The following is a 17,339-nucleotide window of genomic DNA, read 5'->3' on the forward strand; positions in this document are numbered from 1 at the left end:
ATGAACACACAGTGAGTTGAATGAACACACAGGCAGGCATGGGCTCGACAAGAAAGAGGGCCCCCAGTAGGTGCCCGTTTCTGTTTATGGGTCAGTGACTGAGCCTGCTGTCAGCAGGCTGGAGTCCATCGGGAACTCTTCCTCTTGGGTGACGCAGACCAGCCTCAGTGGCTGCCCCACCTTGATTCTTTTCACCCACAGCTCAAACCTGAAATAAACACTCGGCCTCTGATTGGAAAAATTTCAGGTCTTGGTAAGTTGTCCACAGGAAGAGAGGGTGTCTGGGAGTCCAGGGATGGGAAGGGGCTTTCCTGGGAGTTTTGAAGGATCTGAGGTCAGAGGTCATCGTTTGATTCTCTACTCACTGTGAGACCTTGGCACTGGTTCAAACTGTGCCTCTGTTTCCCTATTGGTGAGGCATTGTCTCCAGGGGCCTTGAGGGGCTGTGAACTGAGATTTCTGGAAGGGAGGCTGAGCTGGGGGAGGTGGGGGATGCCCCGGGCTGTCGTGGGAGGGCTGGGGGAGTGGAGGGCTCCCCCATTCCCACGCTGCACTGCACGGAGAGTTCCTGGATCAGGACTAGGAGGAAATTCCTCTGTGGCCCCAGCACTGCTCTCTGAGCCACACCTGAACCCATGAAAAATTGCAGCTAAACCTCCCACCAACCCCATCAGACAGGCTGATCAGAATGCATCAGGCCCCCAGATGAGGAGGCTGAGGCTTAGAGAGGGAAGTGACCTGCTCGGGTGACTCCAGAAGGCCTGGTGTTTCATCTGGACACCGTTGGGCCCTTTGGGAGGAGGCAGGCATGAGTTTCTCTGAACTGGCTGGAGTCCAAAGGCTCCTAGACTTCTGAGATCACCCAGGGGGCTCCCAGGGCCTGCTGGGCTGCACCCAATTCAGGCCCTATGGCACAGGTGGGGCCATGCTGTGGATCCTGTGTCTGGCGCTCTGCAGCCTGCTGACTCCTGCGCGAGCAGACCCTGGGGCGCTGGTGCGGCTGGGCATGGACGTCCTGAATCGCGGTGAGCTGGTGCTGGGTGTAGGCATGGGGTGAGGGGGAGGTGTGTGACTGGGGTTAGGTAGTGACTGCCTGTGTTTGCATGGACTTGAGTACTCTGTGATCCTCAAAGTAAACTTATAAGTGATATGTTAGCTATTCTTCCATTTTACGGAGAGGAGAGGGGACTGAGACCCAGAGAAAATAGGGTGACCTTCCCAAGGTCCCCCAACAAGTTGAAGGCAGAACTGGAAATTCTACTTCCTTGGAGCCTCTCCTTGGCCCTGATGACAGGGGTTGGTGTCCACAAGTGGGTCATTGGGGTGACAGACATGAGCCAAATCCCAGCTCTGCCAACAATTTACTGTGTGACCTCAAGCAAATCACTTACCCTCTCTGTATTCCCAGTGTGCTCATCAGTAAATGTAAAATGTAAAGAAATGTAAAATACTGGGACTTCCCTGGTGGTCCAGTGGCTAAGACTCCGAGCTCCCAAAGCAGGCAGCCTGGGTTCGATCGCTGGTCAGGGACCTAGATCCCACATGATGCAACTAAGAGTTTGCCTGCTGCAACTAAATATCCTGCACACTGCAACTGAGAGTCAGTGCAGCTAAATAAATATATATATATATATTTAAAAAAAAAAGAAATGTAAAGCAGGGTAAACTGTCCTTTTGGGGCAGGATCAAATGAAATTGTGGTACAAACTCCTGATGGCTCAGATGGTAAAGATTCTGCCTACAGTCCATGGGTTCGCAGAGAGTCAGACACAACTGAGAAAACACACTTCAGGTGAAACTGAGATTAAAAGGCTCTGAGGGTACTTTACTAAGATGTATTTTCTACCCCCAGTTCTGTGACCCTCAGGGAAGTCATGTCCAGGTGCAAAGAGCTAACGATTTCATCAGCTCAGGATTTGTCCCCCCTCGGGGAACTAGCCTGTGACTATTATAGGATGTTTCTGGCGCAGTATCAATTGGAGCGGGGGCCCCCAGGCCTGGGGAATCAGAATGTCTTGGCTTCAGGCGCAGTATCTCCACTTTAACAAGCTCCCAGTTGAATTCCCTAACCACCCTGGTTTGAGAGTGTCTGGGCCACAACATAAAGTCGGCCCTCTAACTTGAGGTTCAAGGCCTCCATGATGAGCCCTGAAAACTGCTCCAGAGTTCCAGTCCTGTCCGTCCCCACTCCAGCCACCTGTGTTCCTCTCTCTTCCCTCACCATGCCACCTCCTTCCCCTCTTCCCCACCTCTGCCCTTGGTGCGTCTTCTGCCCTGAGCCGCCTTCTTTACCCTTTGCTTCCTGATGAAAATCCTATTCTTCCCTTAAGGACCAACTGGCAGGTCACCTCCTCCTGGAAGCCTTCCCAGCTCTTCCTTTCCCGGCCCACACCTGTCATGTGGTTCCTCCAGCTGCCTGCACTTTTCATGGCTCTTATCACTTTTATTTACAATATATTTCTTTTTTGCTTAAAAAAATTTTTTTTGACTGCACCCCACAGCATGTGGGACTTTAGTTCCCTGACCACGGATTGAATCTGCGCCCCCTGCAATGGAAGGTGGAGTCTTAACCACTGAACTGCCAGGGCAGTACTGGCTCTCATCCCTTTTTCTTCTTTTAATGATGATTTCTTTTTTTTTTTAACCAGAGTTCTAGGACTTTTAATTTGTCCCAAAGTTTCTGAAGCAAAAATCATGATAAAACATTCTGCTTTCCTTTACATCCCCCAATGCAAAAAAAAAACAAAAAACAAAAAACACATCTCCGTAGGAAAAAAATGGTTTTGTACATGGGAAGAAACAATATAAATTCAAAACTTACAGATAAGGGTTAGCTCTATCACTCATCTCTTTAAAAAGTTTATACGAATATCCAGTCAACACAGATTTCCTTAATGATGAATTTTTATGTGGTACTCAAAAATACAGCTATTTTACAACATCTAATTCCAAAATACACATTTTGTTGAACACGAGCACGTTTCTGTTGGGTATGTCATTAGTAGTGGAATTTCACGGTTATAGAATATGTATATCTTCAGCTTTCATAGATTCTGCCAAAATATTTTCCAGTAGAATTCACTGTATTGTTTACTTTATTTTTAATTGGAGTGTACAATGTTATGCTAGTTTCTACTGCACAACAGCGTGAATCAGCTATGAGCACACATACATGCCCTCCCACCCTTGGACCTCTTTCCCACGCTCTCCCCCCATCCCACTCCTCTAGGTCATCGCGGCATGGAGCTGAGCTCCTTGTGTTATACGGCAGCTTCCCACTGAAAAAAGTGAAAGCTAGTCGCACAGACAGGTCCAGCTCTTTGCGGTCCCGTGGACTGTAGCCTGCCAGGCTCCTCTGTCCATGGCATTCTCCAGGGGAGAGTTCCCACGAGCTATCCATTTTACCATGGTAGTGTGTGTATGTCAGTGCTGCACTCTGAATTCGTCCCACCCTCTCCTTCCTCTCGTCACTCTTTGCTGTTGTTGGTGGTGACTCTGTCTCCCTCGTGAGGCTGGAAGAGGGCAGGGTCTGCACATGACTTGTTCCTGAGATGCCTGAGAGACTGGCCAGGGAGGGAAGCAGTGAGGAGCCCAGGTGAGGGTCTGTCTACTCCTTTCCAGAGGTCCAGAATGCCATGAATGAGAGTCGTATCCTGGAGAAGATGGCAGCTGAGGCGGGCCAAAAACGCCCAGGGATGAAGCCTATCAAGGGCATCACTGAGTGAGCAGGGGAGGGACTTCATGGGCCGGGGGAAGGGGGTGGTGGTTAGGGCAGAGGGTGGTGGTAATGCTCAGCCCAGGACCTGAGTGAAAGAGCTGGTGCAGGACGTGGGGCCTCTTTCTGGCTTTGCTCCTGGCTTGCTGTGTGACCTTGGGCAGGTCGCTGCTCTTGCCTGGACCTCAGTCCCTTCAGTCACCCACTGGGGACAATTCTAGTTCTGCTGTGAGCAGGGCCATTGGGAAGAGGAAGTGAAGTTGGAAAGTCAGGCTCCAACCCCCATATGCAGCAGGAGCTTGCTGAATGTACATGAAATTGAATGAAAAATCCTCCAGTGGCTGAATGGAAAAATCATCTAAGGACAGGGGCAAACTAGTTTCATTGCTTGTGTCATACGGGATTGATTAGTAGGGGCTGTCTGGAATGATCTACTGGGGAGGGTTCTGAGACACTTTCTGGACTTAGCAGGAAATAGCAGTGTGATCGATTAGCAACGTCTGCCAAGAGCTCTGGGTGGGCAGATGAAGTAAATGTGCCACAACTTTGTTATCCCGGATCTTGATTGGTGGTTCTCAGCCAGGAGTGGTTTTGCCTCCAGGGGACATCTGGCAGTGTCTGGAGACATTTTTGATTGTCTCAACTTGTAGAGTCAGGGAGGGGGAGTGCATCCAGTCCCTGTAGTGAGCAGAAGCCAAGGTTTCTATGAAACATCCTACAATGCACAGGACAGCCCAGAACACAGGATGGTCTTGCCCCAAATGTCCATAGCATCACTGATGAGAAACTCGGATCTAAGCAAACCTCCTCTTTTTGTCCGTGGGGAAACCGAGGCCTACATCAGGGAAGGGAGCAGCCCAGGGTCACAAATTAACCCACATATCATCTCACCCATGAGGAGAGCTTTCTGTGTACAGATTGGTTCATGTTCAGCCTTTTGTTTGCGTTTCATGACAGCCCCAGAGATAGGATCATCCCTATGACATGGGATGGGGGATTTACCCAAGGCCTTCCAGCAAAGTGGTGGAGGAGTGCGTTGAGGGGTCTCACCTGTCCAGTTCTCACTGCTCAAATGTCTGCCCCTCCCAGTCTGAAAGTGAAGGATGTGCTGCTGCCCGTCATCACAATGAACTTCATGCCTGGAGTGGGCGTCTTCCAGTGTGTGTCCACGGGCATGACCATAACTGGCAAGAGGTGAGTAGGGCAGGGAGGTGAGAAGGAAAGGACAATGGCCTCTTTGTCTCACTCTTATATGCCCATTGATTGAGTACCTACTGTGTACCATGCTGTGGTCTGAGATAATGCAAAGTTGGTTCCTACCTTTGATGGGAACCAGACCTGAGCACAGTTGATCACAGATTGATAGATTGGCCTGGGACAGAAGAAATATTGACAGGGTGTAGGGGCTGGGGATTAGAAAAGGCTTTGGGGAGATGATGACAGCTGAGCAGAACAGGGTTTTGAAGGATGTGTAGGAGTTCACCAAAGCAAGAGAGGAGAGGAAAGGCTGGTTGTGTAAACTTGGGCAGGTCCCATCCCTCTTTCTGTCCCATGGCATGGTCTCCCACCCTTTCGTCCTCTCAGAGATGCTGAGATTGTGGTCACAGTGGCAGTGATGCCCTGATGCCTGCCTGCCCCCTCCTCCAGCTTCATGGGTGGGAACATGGAGATCATCGTGGTCCTGAACATCACAGCCACCAACCGGCTTCTGCAGGACGAGGAGACAGGCCTCCCCATGTTCAAGAGTGAGGGCTGTGAGGTCATCCTGGTCAGCGTGAAGACAAACCTGCCTAGCAAGTGAGGTTCTCTGTGGTTGGGGAAGAAGGCTTGGTCCACCTTGCCAGCCTGACCCAGCATCCCACTTCCTGAGCCACTGAACTCCTCAGCCATGTCCCTGCATGTCCCGTGCCTAACTTCCTGCCATCTATGCCTCTGTCCCCATCCTCTGTGTCCAGCATGCTGCCCAAGGTGGTCAACAAGTTCCTGGACAGCACCCTACACAAAGTTCTTCCTGGTCTGGTGAGTGCCCAGAGTGAGCCTCCACCCCTCATCCCTGGCACTGCTTAGACCAGGGCTGGCAAGCGCGTTTCATCTCGGCTGCTGATCTTGATCGACTGCTGGTGGCTGAGGAGACTCTTGAGGCTGTGGTTGGCTCAGTGGGAGGAAGTACTGTGATCAGCTAGTGATGTCTGCCGTGAGCAGGGGAGGAGGAAAGGGCAGCTGGCATCGAACAGCTTGCCATTCTTGCTGAGCGTACCAGTCCCTGGGGCTCTGCCATTGATTTTCTGTATGACTTGTGGCCTTGGTTTCCCCTTCCAGTCCCTATCTCACTAGGGCTCTTGAGACTCCCCATGGAGTGACATTCAGCTGTGAGAATGGGGCCCTCCACTCAGGGCCCCCTTCAGCCCAGTGCTTTCTCTTCTTCCAGATGTGTCCTGCCATTGATGCGGTCCTGGTGTATGTGAACAAGAAGTGGGCCAGCCTGAACGGTATGTAGCCCTAGCTATGCCTTGCTCCTGCATGGGGACAGCAGGATGGCTAGAATTTTTGGATGTCCCACTCTGGCTGGGAGGCTGGGAGCCTGGGAGGCTGGCTAGGAGGCTGGGAGGCTGGGAGGCTGGGAGGCTGGGAGGCTGGCTGGGAGGCTGGCTGGGAGGCTGGCTGGCTGGCTGGCTCCCCATTCAAGTGCCTGCTCCTGTCCTGGCCTTGGGACTAGAGGAGGTCTGAGGTCATGGAGTCCACTCCTCCCCGCAATGCCCGGATGGGGATCCTTAGGCCCTGAGGGACTCCGGGGTCCTTACCTCTCAGCCCTCCACCCAGTGTTCTATCTATCATCCTCCCAGACTCCAAGGACAGCACCGTTTGTTCACAACAGCTCATCCACAAACCTTGTACCATGAAGAGTAATCCCAGTAGTAACCCCACCCTTTCCTTTGCCAAGGGAAAACAGCCACCTGTATCACTATGGGGTCCACAGGGTTCCCCAAGACCAGGAGGGGAAACTCCAATGGCTGAGACTGAGGAAAACTGATTCATGTGCCCAGCAGGGTGGCCAAGGACATTATTTCACTCCTCCAAGCCTCAGTCTGTGCATCTGTAAAATAGAACCAATAATCCTGACCCCACCAATCTGTTGTGAGAACTGAGCTGGAAAACACCTGGTGAACACTCAGGCTCTGTACTTGCAGGGCGATGTAAGGTGGCATGATTTTCTGGATCAGGCACGATTGCCTCCATTCTGCAGATGAAAATACTGAGGCCCAGAGATGCTAAGCAGTTGCCTTGTGTCACAGAGAGGGCCGGGGTTCTGGCATCCAGGCCAGGTTCAGGTGGCAGCTGGCTGGTGCTGGCTTTTCCAGGCTGTCCCCGGGCTGGTGTCTCTCTGAGTGAACCTTCGTCTTTGCACAGCTCCCATGCCTGTGGGTCAGATGGGCACCGTCCAATATGTCCTGACATCCGTACCGACCACTACAGCCAGCTACATTCAAGTGGACTTCAGTGTAAGCACCAAAGGGTCAGCTGGCAGAGGTCTTACTGGCTTGAGTGGTGGGGTCTGCTTCCTTAGGGCCGGTGTCTGGGCTGGGATTGTGGAGGGTGGGGGGGGGGGCCTCTTCCTCTTTCTGCTCTCAATACGAACCCCAAATCCTGAGCTGATTTCTGGGATGGCCAACTCCACACCCACACCCCTGAGGCTGCCTGCTTCTCTCAGTGAGTGGCTTGCCCACTGTCATATAGAAGAGAGCACCCAGTCTAGCAGGGAGGCAGGATTTGACTAGGGCCTCACCCAGGACTCCAGAACCCTGGTGACCAGGTGACTGCATCTCCCAGGAATGAGAAGAAGAATCCCAAGCAGTCATCTCCCCATGAAGTCTTCCTCCAGTGGGGCTCTTACAGGCTGCACGTTGTCTTCAGTTTACCTCTTTCTCTGGAGGTTAAAATAGTAAACGAGGGCTCTAATCAGTTAGAGTCAGATTAACTGAGGTTACTTATACAATCCTTTGAGGAGCTGCCAGTGGTTTAGTGATTGACTCCATTATCCTAGTGGGCCTCAGTCTACCCATCTGTACACTGGGAGAGTTGAGCCACTGCACACTGCTCTGACTCAACCATCTTATGACTTGCTGACTTGGGCACCACAGGCTTCCCTGGTGGCTCAGATGGTAAAGAGTCTGCCTGCAGTGCAGGAGACCTGGGTTCAATCCCTGGGTCAGGAAGATCCCCTGGAGAAGGAAATCCACTCCAGTATTCTTGCCTGGAAAATCCCATGGATAGAGGAGCTTGGTGGGCTACAGTCCATGGGGTCACAAAGAGTCAAATGACTAAGTGACTAACACTAGGCTGGTTTGAGCACCATTCGTTTGGAGGACTGAGACTTGCCCATGGCCAAGGCTGAGTGTCTCTCCCCTGGCTGTCCCGCAGCCTGTGGTGCAGCAGCCAAAGGGCAACACTATCCAGCTTGCGGACGCCGGAGGGGCTGCGTTCCCTGAGGACTATGCTGAGGGCTCCTCACAGCTGCTGCTCTCGGCCGCCTTCCTCACGGCAGAGCTTGCTCTTCTGCAGAAGTTCTTTGATGTGAAAGTCAAGGATACGATGGTGAGCTGCCCAGTGGCCACACTCCCCATATCTGCATCTGCCCCCTGTAATGACAGTCCCTGCCCAGACTGAGAATTATCCTGGGGTTGTGTGTAATGCTAGGGCTGGTAGGGGCCAGGACGGATTTGGGTCTCTATCATCATTTCACCCTACCATCCACCACCTCTCTGTCCATGTAACCACTATGTATTCATCTATCCATTCAATTGTCCATACACCAGGTATTTATCCACCAACCTACAACTCTTCTGCATTGTCCATCCATCCACCTTCTTTATTTCCAGTCTGTCTTGCTACTATGTAGTCATGTCCTAGACTCTATCCTTTTAGCTAGAATCCACCCAACCCTCCATACCATCCATACCTAGAACAGGGGCTGATACTATTGAATGAATGAATCTATGCATCTGCCATTTACCACCTAAACACCCAGATACCCACCCATCTACTCATCCAGTTCTCCATTATCCATCCTCCTACTCATTTATTGATCCACCCAGCCAACCATCAATCCATTCATTCATTCATTCATCCCCACTGATCCCTTTATTCATCCTCCCATCCATGCATCCACCATCCATTTGTGGACCTTCCTATTCATCCCTCCACCCATCAATCCATTTATCATCCCTTCTCCCATCCATTTATCAGACAATTCTGCCATTTTCCCACCCACCTATCCTCCCCTCTCCATTATTCCTTTCATGTCTCCACACAGCCAGCCACCTGCCCATCTACTATTTATTCTCCTACACAAGCACACATCCATCAATCCAACCGTCCATTCACCCAGTTATCTGTTTATATTTTTTCCTCATCCATCTCTCCATCTATGAATCCCTTCACCCACTTCCTCTGATCCATCACATCCACCCATTCTCCCATCTCTCTGTCTACTTTTTCATCAAACAAAATTTTCTCAGTGCATGATCTTGTACTCAGAGCTATGGGCACTGGAATGTGTGAGACACAGTCTGGGCTATCCAGGGGCTCATTATCTACTTAATCAAAGAGTGAGAACTATTTTGATGAAGGCACCTCAGAGGGCATGCCTTTTTAAGTCAGAGGAGAGGTTTGTTAGGATGACTCAGGGAAGCCTTCAGTAATCCCAACCTTGACTATTATTTTGTAGATTGGTGAGCTGCCCCCGCAAACCACTGTAACACTGGCTGGCTTCATCCCTAAAGTAAGTGCCCCAGCTATCCATAATCACCATAATCACCTTCCCTGTTCTCTGGGCAAAGGGATTTTCAACACTGTGTCTCCCTTGTCCAGTGTGGCATCATCCCAACTTCTCCGTAAAGTAGTCTTTGGCTCCCCACAGAAATGCCCAGGTTTTGTGCATTGTACTTCCTATGTCCAATATAGAAATAGCCAGATTTTCTGTTTTGTTTCCTTTATTTCCTGATAAATCTATCCCAGTCTTTGCATATAGTCCTTTCAAGGTAGAAATCACCTATTTCATGTCAGACACCTGGTTTCAATGGAAACCACCAGTCTGAGGATTGGCCCTGGGGAGTTTCCTGGTTTCTGTAGGTGGCTGAAGCCTATCCCAAGTCGAAACCCCTTGTGACCAAGATCAGGATAAACAAGTCCCCCAAGGTCACCATGAAAACAGGCAAGAGCCTGCTGCACCTCCATGGCACCCTGGAGATGTTCGCTGCTCGGCGGCGGGGCAAGCCGCCTGTATCCCTCTTTGTCCTGGAAACTGTGAGTGGACTTTTCCCCAGTTAGGCCCAACTCATGGATATTTGAAGGTGGAGGGTGGGCTTTTAGCTCATAGTCACATAATGGATTGAAGGGTTCTTAGTTAATCTTGATTATGTGGTTATAACCTCCTGGGCACTGTCATCTACTGTCTGACTTTGGGCTCTGCAATTGAACCTCTGAATGACTAGAAAGATCATTTCTCTCTCTTCCTTCCTTCCCACCCTCTCTTTCCTGTTCAACTTCCCACCCTCTGACATTCATTAGCATCTATAAGGGCAGTGAAAGTCTCCCTCAGGGGACTATAGGAGCCTAGAGAGATTGCAAATCTATTTTGAGGAAATCACAGAGGACTTCCTAGAGGAGGTGATGCCTGAGCTATGCTTTGAAAGTTGAGCAGGATCTGGCCAGGGAAAGGGTTGATGTTGGGGAGGCTGGTGATGGAGGGTACTCCAGACAGAGTCATAGGACATGGCCTGGAGCAATAACGTGGTGTGTTCAGGGACCCACAAACATGCCAGGATTTCTGATAGTGCTGTTGTGGGCTGGGTACAGGTGGGATGAGGATCCTGGCCTGGGGGCATGGGGAGGCTGCTGGGTTCAGTTCCTGAGGGTGGACTGGGCAGAGACTCTTGCTCTGTCTTGGCAGTGGTGGTGGTTCTGGGAAGGTCGTAGAGCCCCTGGTTTTACCAGCCCTGATGGGGGACCCACTGCCTACTTCCTGCTTTCCCCCGTCTCGGTGTCAGCACTTCAACCTGAAAATCCAGTACTCAGTTCATGAGGACCAGCTGCAGATGACCACCTCTCTGGACAGGTAGGAGTCTGCTGCCCAGGTTGGCATTCCTGTTCCCCTGCCTAGGCACCACCAAGACCACTTGGTTTCCTGCTCCAGGGCCTTCCTCTGACCCAGTCAGCACAGCCCACACTGCCAGGCTTCTCTGGTCTCTCTGCCTGCTCTAGAACCCTCAATGGCTCCCCATTGTGTGCATGATCTTTCATCAAATCTTAGCCTGGCACTCAAGGCCCTTCTCAGATTCTCCCACCACTGCTGCCACTATTCCACTGGGCTCTTGCACAGTGAGTCTGATCGTGTGGTCAAGTTCCCTTTTTCATGAACAGGCTTTTACCCATGCCATCCAAATGCCACCTGCTGGTCAGTGCCCACCTCAAATCCTACCTTCTCCAGGAACACTTTCTTTATACTGATAACAGTCAACATTTACAGAGCTCTGTCTATGTGTTAGGTCTAGTTTTGTATTCAATTGCTCAATAATTTTTGTATTTGTCATAATTTCTTGTTGATGTGTTGTGCCAAGATTCTATTGGTTGTAAGAGACAATTCTGACTTTAACTTGCTTAAGCCCCAAAGGGACTCTTGAGTCATATAATTAAAATCTCTAGGGGTATATCACCCCTTTCAGGCATGGCTGGATCTATGCGCACAAAAATTCTCAAAGTTTATCCCTCTCTTCCCTTGTTTTTTGCTGTCCACTCTGTTGGACATTCTCAGGCAGCCGCTCCCCATTTGGTAGCAAAGTGATCCCAGTAAGAAGAGAGACCTCTTATTTAATAGTTCTAACAAAATCTCAAAGGCTGTTTTCATTGGTCTAGTGTGGATCACATGACCAACTCTAAGCTAATCACTATGACTCCTTATTGCAAAATTCAGACTGAAATTGAAGAAAGTAGGGAAAACCACTAGACCATTCAGGTATGACCTAAATCAAATCTCTTATGATTATACAGAGGAAGTGACAAATAGATTCATAGGGATTAGATCTGATAGACAGAGTGCCTGAAAAACTATGGATGAAGGTTCATGATATTGTACAGGAGGCAGTGATCAAGACCATCCCCAAGAAAAGGAAACGCAAAAAGGCAAAATGGTTGTCTGAGGAGGCCTTACAAATACCTGAGAAAAGAAGAGAAGTGAAAGGCAAAGGAGAAAAGGAAAGATATACCCACCTGAATGCAGAGTTCCAAAGAATAGCAAGGAGAGATAAGAAAGCCTTCCTCAGTGATCAATGAGAAGATGTAGAGGAAAACAATAGAATGGGAAAGACTAGAGCTCTCTTCAAGAAAATTAGAGATACCAAGGGAACATTTCATGCAAAGATGGGCACAATAAAGGAACAGAAATGGTATGGACCCAACAGAAGCAGAAGATATTAAGAAGTGGTGGCAAGAATACAGAGAAGAACTGTACAAAAAAGATTTTCGTGACCCAGATAACCATGATGGTGTGATCACTCACCTAGAGCCAGACATCCTGAAATGTGAAGTCAAGTGAGCCTCAGGAAGCATCACTACGAACAAAGCTAGTGGAGGTGATGGAATTCCAGTTGAGCTATTTCAAATTCTAAAAGGTGATGCTGTGAAAGTGCTACACTCAATAGGTCAGCAAATTTGGAAAACTCAGCAGTGGGCACAGGACTGGAAAAGGTCAGTTTTCATTCCGATCCCAAAGAAAGGCAGTGCCAAAGAATGTTCAAACTACTGCACAATTGCACTCATCTCACATGCTAGCAAAATAATGCTCAAAACTCTCCAAGCCAGGCTTCAACAGTACATGAACTGTGAACTTCCAGATGTTCAAACTGGATTTAGAAAAGGCAGAGGAACAGAGATCAAATTGCCAGCATCCATTGGATCATTGAAAAAGCAAGAGAGTTCCAGAAAAACATCTACTTCTGCTTTATTGACTATGCCAAAACCTTTGACTGTGTGATCACAACAAACTATGGAAATTCTTCAAGAGATGGGAATACCAGACCACCTTACCTGCCTCCTGAGAAATCTGCATGCAGGTCAACAAGCAACAGTTAGAACTGGACATGGAACGACAGAGAGGAGTACATCAAGGCTGTATATTGTCACCTTACTTATTTAACTTATATGCAGAGTACATCATGTGAAATGCTGGGCTGGATGAACCACAAGCTGGGAATCAAGATTTCCAGGAGAAATATCAATAACCTCCTGGCAAATGACACCACCCTTATGGCAGAAAGTGAAGAACTAAAGAGCCTCTCGATGAAAGTGAAAGAGAGGAGAGTGAAAAAGTTGGCTTAAAACTCAACATTCAAAAAACTAAGATCATGGCACCTGGTCCCATCACTTCATGGCAAATAGATGGGGAAACAATGGAAACAGTGTGAGAATTAATTTTCTTGGGCTCCAAAATCACTTCAGATGGTGACTGCAGTCATGAAATTAAAAGACACTTGCTCCTTGGAAGAAAAGCTATGACCAACCTACACAGCATATTAAAAAGCAGAGACATTACTTTGCCATGAAAGATCCATCTGGTCAAAGCTATGGTTTTTCCAGTAGTCATGTATGGATGTGAGAGTTGGACTATAAAAAAAGCTGAACACTGAAGAATTGATGCCTTTGAACTGTGGTGTTGGAGAAGACTCTTGAGAGTCCCGTGGACTGCAAGGAGATCCAACCAGTCAATCCTAAAGGAAATCAGTCCTGGATATTCATTGGAAGGACTGATGCTGAAGCTGAAGCTCCAATACTCTGGCCACCTGATGTGAAGAACTGACTCACTGGAAAAGACCCTGATGCTGGAAAGATTGAAGGCAGGAAGTGAAGGGGACAACAGGATGAGATGGTTGGATGGCATCATTGACTCAATGGACATGAGTTTAAGCAAACTCCAGGAGTTGGGGAAGGACAGGGAAGCCTGGCATGCTGCAGTCCATGGGGTCGCAAAGAGTCAGACATGACTGAGTGACTGAACTGAACTGAACTGATGACTCTAGAGATCGAATGCTCTGATTGGCCAGGTCTGGGTAATGTGCTCACCCCACTGTAATACCTTGCATAGACAGGATCAGGAAATGGAGAGTCTGTTATTGGAATAAAAGATAGATGTTGGGAAGATAGAACCAGCAGATGACCATCATATGGCCTGTTCTGGTGCCAAGGTGCATTAGTGCCATCAGAGGCTGTGCAGAGGAGGGGCCCTGTGAAGGACCCCAGCTCTGTGTCCTGCAGAAGTCTGGAACTGGCTAACTGAGCTGCAAACCTCTGCATATCTGGCCTTGGGCAGGGGCAATAGACAGAGCTTGAGTCCCAAAGAGAGGAGTCAGGACCAATGAGAGAAGTCAGTGGTTTGAGCTGTGGGAAACAACATGGGCTGTAAGGAAAAGGGTAAGTGCCCATCACAGGCGGCATGTAAACAGACTTAGGAGCACCTAGTGTGAAGGCTGTAAGGGGATTTCCCCATCAGAGAGGGGCTGGGGGTGTTTGAGATGCCTTTTCTCCAGTGCTCTGACTGCCCTTCTATCTCCCCGGTTCCCTCTCCTCTGCAGATTACTGAGCATGTCCCGGAGGTCCTCATCGATTGGCCCCTTCAAGGTAAGTATCCCGAGTACTTCTGCCTGGTCTGGCTTAAAAGCAAAAAACTGGACCTATTCACCTTGGAATTTCAGGGTAGAGTTCTGAAATGGAGGCAGAGCGAATAGAGTAGGTCACTGTGGGGTTTGGGGCTCCTGACTGTGTGACCTTGGGAAAATTGCTTTGCTTCTCTGAGTCTTTATTCTCTTTTCTGGATAGAATCTGGACATCTCCCTAGATTGATTTTAAAAGGATTGCTGTGCATAGCAGCAACCCGAGCTTGTTTGCCCAGCCCAGGTGCTATTTTGATTAGTTTCTATAGCCTCCGGGCCCAGCACAGAACCTGATGCAGTGAGGAGTAGTGTGTGCTCAGTTGCTTAGTCGTTATCTGACTCTTTGCAACCCCACGGACTGAACAGGAGCTAAGCAGAAATGAAGGGCATCAGTCTACAATATAACAGTCAGATGCAGTTTTGATGTGATTTGATGTCTCTAATATTCGTTCCTGTGGTCCTTGGACTCAGCTGGACTAAGAACTGAAAAAAAATCTATTGAATTAATGGAATGATGGGATGAGGGTATCTTCTCTCTCTCTCTCTCGCCAGGAGAAGAAATTGACTGGTTTCATCACTGATTTTCTCCAAGAAGCCTACATCCCAGTCATCAATGGTGAGGGCTCCAACAGGCTTGGGTTTTGCTGGTGCCAAGAAGCACTTTGAGCAGGAAGGGATGTCACAAGGATGGTCTCAAAGGCCCTCCACTGGCCCCAAATGAGGAAACCTAAAAGGGAGTGGATAGTCAGTAGTGAATCTTTCAGGCTAATGTCATTTTAATGTCAATTGCCTGGGGACAAAGGCCCCTTCAACAACTTGAACTCTGACCTTTGACCCCATACTGGAAGTCAGATCTTGACCCCGCCCTGGGATGCTGGTTGGTGGTGATCCAGCTGATGGTGTCTAGGCCTGTGCAGCTGGCAGACATCATGAATCAATCACTGCACTATTTCCCACTATGCTGCTCCAGGCAGCCACTTAATTGCAGAGCAGGTAGGCTGAAATGACTCTTCCTATATTTCTCAGATGTACTCCAAGTCGGGTTCCCACTTCCTGACCTTCTGGACATGAACTACAACCTGGCAGAGCTGGACATAACTGAGGTGAGGAAAGGAGGTGGGAAAGGCCAGTTCAGCCAATGTTTTCGGCCAATGAGCAAAAGCCTGCCATTCTCAACTTGGAGGGCATTGGACTAAGGCGGGCAGTGGCCATCAGTACAGTCTTGCCAATCCTTTGAGCAAGACCCTGCCCCTCAGAATCTGGAGGCTGCCATTAGCCAGGGATCCCCTGAAGGAAACATGAATTCTGCTACTGTCCTCCTCTGCTACCTTGGACGAATTGCTTCTTCTTTCTGGGTGCTTCTATTTTTCTGTCGTCTCAAATAGAATAATATAGTATCCACTCTGGAGAGCTGTTGTGATGATTTATGGAGATAATTCACTTAAAGGCATACAGTAAGTGTTCCATAAATATTAGCTTTGCCTTGCATACCAAGCATTGCACTTGGAGCATTGAATGGACATTTTTCTCATTTGATCTCTCTACTCTGGGAGGTAGGGGTGCTTCTCCTCACTTGATTGTTGAGAAACTCAAGGTTCAGAGAGGTGAAGGGTCATAAGGCCAGTCTTTCTTTTTTAAACATTTCTTTATTTATTTTTGGCTGTGCTGGGTCTTCATTGCTGCACGGGCTTTTCTCTAATTGCAACGAGCAGAGGCTACTCTCTGGTTGCAGTGCACAGGCTTCTCACTGAAGTGTCTTCTCTGGTTGCAGAGCACGGACTCTAGAGTGCGCAAGCTTCAGTAGTTATGGCTCCTGGGCTCTAGAGCACAGGCTCAGTAGTTGTGGCACATGGGATAGTTGCCCTGTGGCATGTGGGGTCTTCCTGGACCAGAGACCGAACCTGTGTCTCCTGTATTGACAGGCAGATTTTTTTTTTTTTCTTTTTATCACTGAGCCACCAGGGAAGCCCCATCCTTCGTTCTCAAACACAGCGCTGATTTCATTCCTCACCACATCCCTGTCCATCCCATTCTGTGTCTGGGTGGCCCCTCATTGTTCCCCACACCCACTCCTGGCCCTTTTTCACCTGCCAGAATGCCCTGGTGCTGGACTTGAAGCTGAACTGACTGGGACAGGATTTGCCTGCCAGCTGCCTGCACACAGTCAACTAGTTACACCCAGAAGAGGAGCCTGATTGGAACTGAGTGGGCCTGGCCCCCTACCCCTGGGGCTGGTGAGGAGTGAGCAGGGCAGGATGGAGCTGGGGACTTGGCAATAAACAGGAGAAAGGCCCTAATGAACACCTGATGTTTTGATCTCTTTATTTGTAGGAAATTGATGTGTGTTTTTTTTCCTCTTCAACGGGTTTGAGATCTAAGAGTAGCTTGGGTCTGAGAGGCAGGCTTGAGCATATATTGAGTACCTGCTGAATGCCATGCTCAGAGCTTTACTTGTACCATCTCATTTAATCTGTGCAATAACCCTCCAAGGGGAGGGTGACCATCCCCACTGTGTGTGTGTTTGTGCTCAGTCACATCTGGCTGTTTGTGATGGACTATAGCCCACCAAGCTCCTCTGTTCATGGGATTTCCCAGACAAGAATACTGGAGTGGGTTGCCATTCTCTTCTCCAGGGAATCTCTCCGACCAGGGATCGAACCTGGGTCTCCTGCATTGCAGGCAAATTCTTTACCATCTGGGCCACCTACCGACACTGTTCTTCAAACTGACCCTTCTCTAAAGTGAATGTATTTTTATATATAACAAAGTTAAAAACACAATCTAAAATAAATGTATTCTAAGTGGATTCTCAAAGTCAGTATCATTTGCTAGAATGTTGGAAAAAAAAAACACCCCAAACCTATAACTTTGAAAAAAAAAAAAAAAAAAAAGGTACTTCAGAGCCCCTCTGATTGGCTGTTGCT

At 49.0% G+C, this 17,339-nt stretch overlaps 1 protein-coding gene across 1 annotated transcript; it reads left to right on the forward strand.

The window, feature by feature from the left end:
- The first annotated feature begins 925 nt into the window (after positions 1–925).
- BPIFB6 (BPI fold containing family B member 6) lies at positions 926–16,542 on the forward strand. The gene is made up of 15 exons (XM_065919753.1): positions 926–1,025; positions 3,622–3,721; positions 4,805–4,909; positions 5,363–5,512; positions 5,671–5,734; positions 6,144–6,204; positions 7,124–7,215; positions 8,135–8,308; positions 9,441–9,494; positions 9,845–10,018; positions 10,762–10,829; positions 14,338–14,383; positions 14,968–15,031; positions 15,442–15,518; positions 16,510–16,542. Exons 1-15 carry the CDS (start codon positions 926–928, stop codon positions 16,540–16,542), a joined length of 1,362 nt encoding a protein of 453 aa, XP_065775825.1.
- The last annotated feature ends 797 nt before the right edge of the window (positions 16,543–17,339 follow it).

Source organism: Muntiacus reevesi, chromosome 2 (genome assembly GCF_963930625.1).
Source record: "Muntiacus reevesi chromosome 2, mMunRee1.1, whole genome shotgun sequence".
NCBI lineage: Eukaryota > Metazoa > Chordata > Mammalia > Artiodactyla > Cervidae > Muntiacus > Muntiacus reevesi.